Genomic DNA, 4,860 nt, shown 5'->3' on the forward strand with positions numbered 1-4,860 from the left:
CAGGCGATTTATTTAAATTCTACCACTGCATCACGTGTGATACAAATTATCCAGTCGACAAAGTTAAATGTTCAAACCAAAAGTGTTTTTAATCTTTTATAATTTAACTGTCGAGAGTTAATACATCGTATTGCAAGATGTGTTGTGGTGAAATATATTTCTCTGATTATTTTTTGACAATCTTAATTCTTCTTTTCGAATGATCTTCACAATACAAGGTGAATAATTTTAAAGAAAAGACAAGGCTAAAAGAAATTAAACAAACTACTCCATATAAAACCAGAAATCATTTATTAGACAAGAATGGTTATAACAACATATAAGTAACTAATTGGTGTATATGAACTTAAAATAAAACTGATTATACAACTATACAATAATACATAAAAACTTGAATGAAATATAACATTCTTTTATTGTTCCCTTCTACCATTTTTTTTAAAATTATCTTAATCCATATTAATGAATTATCAAGATTCATCTTTTATTAGTTCAGTATATATTTTTTATTTACACGCTGTTCTTATTCAAAACTTCTACTTTCAGTTTCTTAATTGTCATGCCGCACATGTATCTATAATTATCTTCTTATTGAAACCGGGACTATCAATCTTGCGTTTCATATGTTTGTAGTTTATCATTAAGTTTTTAAAACATCATGATACTGGTACTATCTTGATTTAGAAGTAGTTCTTGCGACCACAAAATCTGTTGAACAGAAGACACTTATATTCTTCTATCTCAATAGTCCTTGCCATTTTTCAATCAATAACTTTTGCCCAATTTTCCTTTTTTTGTGAGTGTTGTCTCGGGTCCACTTTTATACGTCATTCCGTATTGTCGCATTAATTTTAACCTCTCTAAATGTCATTGCTCATTATGTGAATTGTTTTTTTTTGGCATCAAATTAGATCTTTGTTTTCGAATTTTGCCTCTACTTCGGTTCATTTCATAATTATTTTATCCGTTTTAAAGAACCTTTGATTGTTGTTTATTTTGAAATGCAGCAATACGACTCCTCTCCTTCTACTCATATCATTTACTGTTTGGTATTTACCTGTATTCTTATTTTCCATTATTTCAGTTGTGTCATATCTCATGATACATGATGATTCCTTTTCGATCCCTTAACAGTTATTTGTCAGTTGGATGATCATCGTTTCTCAAATTCTTCCGAAAAATATTGAGTTAAGGTAAAACTATAGAGGAAAACGGAAATAGTGACCGTCATCTGGTTTCAAGTTGTGTCCGTGTCTTTCTTTGAAATATGATGTGTTCTATCCGTATCTTTCTTTGAAATATTATGTTTCCTATCCGTATCTTTCTTTGAAATATGATGATTTCTATCCGTATCTTTCTTTGAAATATGTTGTTTCCTTTCCGTATCTTTCTTTGAAATATGATGTTTCCTATCCGTATCTTTCTTTGATATATGATGTTTCCTATCCGTATCTTTCTTTGAAATATGATGTTTTCTATCCGTATCTTTCTTTGATATATGATGATTTCTTTTTGATCCTTTTGATACACTTTTATCCCTATGACGTTCGTTTCTCGAGTTTTCGCTAAAATTGTCAGTAACTCTTTGTGTAGTACTAAGAGTTATTTCCACTTTTGACATTGTTTCTGTACTGTACTGGGTTATATTCTGTTGATTTCTTTGGTCAAATTCAACCACATTATTCAGTGACGATCTGAAAAATAAAATTGAATGTGAATTTTCTTTCTTCGTTTCTTTACAGAGAACATGTTTCAAATCTTGACATTTATCAAGTGTAAATAAAATGTTAAAGAATGATAAAGCTATTTCAAGTCAATGTCCCACTGAAAATGCATAGAAATATGAAATGTTGGGCGTTCGAACAAATGTGTATAAATTAACACAACCATAACGCAAACACCCCTCCCACTGTTCCATGTGTTCTGTCAATATCATTATCTTAATTTCAGTATACAATCTTACAGTTTTAAAACAGATACTACGATCTGTTAATATCATAATTTGTCTAGAACTCTTGGAAGGGGGAGGGGACACTTTAAACCACTATCGTAAATACATCAGATATTTGTCAAGTCACCATTGAATATCCCACGTATGATAGCTTTGAGGGTTTCTTTTGTGAAAAACTATATTATTCGGTTTGTATTGTTATTATTCTAAATACATGAAAATATTGGGGTTCTTAATATCTCAACTGCTAATCCTTAACTCAAAAGGATTAAAGTGCCTCGCCCCCGTTTTCAAGACCCAGTTAAGTATTCGAGGGTCTCAGCTGCTACTCCCCCAGAGAACTAAAGTATCCCGCCCTGAGTTACAGACGCAGTGAAATGTCTTCTCAAAGGTAGCTCTCATGGAAATATTAAAGAAATGATAGACCAATGCATAATTGGTTAAGATTAATTGAAGATTGATTGACGAGCAAACGAAACGCTAGATTATACTGAATCTAATTTGTGATGATATATTTTAGATTTAAACTGTTCAATACAATAAAATAGAATATTCTATCTATCTATAAAATATATACTTACTGAATAGGAGCTGCAAGTATTCCACGTAATACTATAATAACTATAAACAAAATTGTAAACATGACGATTGAAGTATTCATTTTTAGTATAAAACATAAACATTATCTAAGTTCCATTTTTTTCAATCTCTATATTATATACCAAAAAAGGTGGGATTTTTCGGTCTAAAATTAGATTCATCTAGGGTATTCTATGTTTCGATTAAACGTTTGACATACGAACTGTAAAAGATAATTTCGGAAAACGAAAGTGAAAGTATTGATCAATGAGTTTATATTTTTTAAATTTAATTTAGACCAAGCTAAATAAAAACATCTGGAATTTAATGTTCTTAAATAAGATTACCACGTGTTATTCAGCAGGCCATATGACATAACAATATTTTAGTTTATACAATAATCAATGCGAACAAAAAGGTTTGATTTTCAGAAACTTGAAATGAATCATGTCTGTAAATGACTTGATGATTAAAGAATAAGGAAACTTTTGTGTAGATACCTATGTCTGGATATGGATTCAATATAAAGAAACGAAAAGCACAATTGGTAAAACGTGTTCTCAGTCTTGGTTTTATGTGCTATCCGCCGTCTTTGTTTAATCTTTGACTGTACAAACGTATAATATCTGGTGTGTATGTTTATTATCGTTTGGTCTATACCATTTCTGATTCTATGCTATGATTCATGATCAACAAGACCTATATAAGATGTGGAACATGATCTACTTTCCCTTTCCCAGCTCTTGGTGGAGAATGTGTTGCTTAGTCTGTGGTTTTCGAAGCTGTATTTTTGGATCATTTGTTTGTTTATTGGTCTTTTTATGCCATGACGTTATCAGTTTATTTTCCACTCATGAGTTTAAAGTTAACTTTGGCATTTTTTCCAAACTTTTGCGTCTATTAACTAGTCTTCAGGTAATAACAATGCTTGATAAATGGTGCATTTAACCTCTAAATTCACTGTCACTGTAAAATAGTGTTATTAGTTTTGTTTTAATTTCAAAACTTACAAACGGACAATTTTATAAAAAGGTTGTTCTAAATCATGTCAGTACTGAATCACTCACTACTCAGCTGTCGATACCATCGGTGACTGATAATTCATCAGCAGAGAATATCGACCCAGTGCTGTACAAAACGAAGCAACACGATATAAATCACTTGCATCCAAACTGCAAATACCGGAATTTACCACAGACTTGTTCAAATAATATAGAAGTAGCTAGTAGAAAATTGTTACAGATATATTTATATGCCCACCGGTAATTAGTGATATATTTTTAACTTATTACAGTTAATCTAAGAACAAACAAATTATGAGATGAATGTAGACAATAGGAGTTTAAATCTGAAAATACGACAAATCAAAGTAACAATCCAAAACTGAGGGAAAAGCATGGAATCAAAAAAAGCTAAACTGGAAGCGTCGACAGGATAAGCGTTTCATATCATGCATGCATCACCGGCCATGATAATCAACACTATTAAGGTCAAAATAGAGCATATGATATAAATGGTAAAATTACAGAAAAGACGACTATTTCGGTAATTGCAAATCTAATAAAGACTGTAATAATATGAGCAACACGAAGGGTGCAACATGTGGAGCAGGATCTGCTTTCCCGTCTGGAGCACCCTAAGATTTTGGTTGGGTTCTAGTTGCTTAGTATTTAGTTTTCTATGTTGTGTCTTGTGTACTATTATTTGTTTGTTTGTCTTTTTCTTTTTTAGCCCTGGCGTTGTCAGTTTCTTTTCGACCAATGAGTTTGAACTTTTCTCTGTTATCATTCGCCCATCTTTTTCAACAATTTGAAATGATAATGTTCGTAATAGATTCTAGTTTGAAGTCCTCAATGTGAGTCGATATCGAGTTTGGTATATTAAACGTATCTTTTGGTATTGTTTGTATCCTTTATCTCACGTTCACTCGGGCATATGACATGCAAGCACATACTGAAATGTGGTTTATTGAATATCAACACATCATCAGTATATCAGATATCAAAATTAAAGTTGTTTTTTTTCTTTTTGTGTTTGAAAGAATAACCTCTGCAAAGATATAAGGCTCGAATTTTGTTCAACAGACGCCAGATTACAATAGCCGTATATGGCACAACGTTGTAAAATTATGGGTCCTCAATGTTTATAGATATAGGAAGATGTGGTGTGAGTGCCAATGAGACAACTCTCCATCCAAATAAAAGTTTAAAAAAAAAGTAAACCATTATGGGTCAATGCACGGCCTTCAACACGGATCTTTGTCTTACACCAAACAACAAGCTATAAAGAGTCTCAAAATTACTAGTGAAACCATTCAAACGGGAAAACCA

General features: G+C 31.6%; 1 protein-coding gene across 1 annotated transcript; it reads right to left on the bottom strand.

The window, feature by feature from the left end:
• Positions 1 to 426: 426 nt before the first annotated feature.
• Positions 427 to 2,647, bottom strand: LOC134711598 (uncharacterized). Its single transcript, XM_063572290.1, has 2 exons — positions 2,533 to 2,647; positions 427 to 1,694 (listed from the first exon to the last, which is right to left on the bottom strand). The coding sequence occupies exons 1-2, from the start codon at positions 2,610 to 2,612 to the stop codon at positions 1,238 to 1,240; spliced, it is 537 nt and encodes a 178-aa protein (XP_063428360.1). The 5' UTR covers positions 2,613 to 2,647; the 3' UTR covers positions 427 to 1,237.
• Between the last annotated feature and the right edge of the window lie 2,213 nt (positions 2,648 to 4,860).

This window comes from Mytilus trossulus, chromosome 1 (genome assembly GCF_036588685.1).
Source record: "Mytilus trossulus isolate FHL-02 chromosome 1, PNRI_Mtr1.1.1.hap1, whole genome shotgun sequence".
In the NCBI taxonomy this organism is placed as follows: domain Eukaryota; kingdom Metazoa; phylum Mollusca; class Bivalvia; order Mytilida; family Mytilidae; genus Mytilus; species Mytilus trossulus.

Excerpts from the sequence above, each read along its gene's own strand:
- LOC134711598 (XM_063572290.1), bottom strand. The coding sequence starts at position 2,612 with ATGAATACTTCAATCGTCATGTTTACAATTTTGTTTATAGTTATTATA. Across the intron at positions 1,695-2,532 it reads ATACTTGCAGCTCCTATTCA|ATCGTCACTGAATAATGTGG; the intron begins GTAAGTATATAT and ends TTTATTTTTCAG.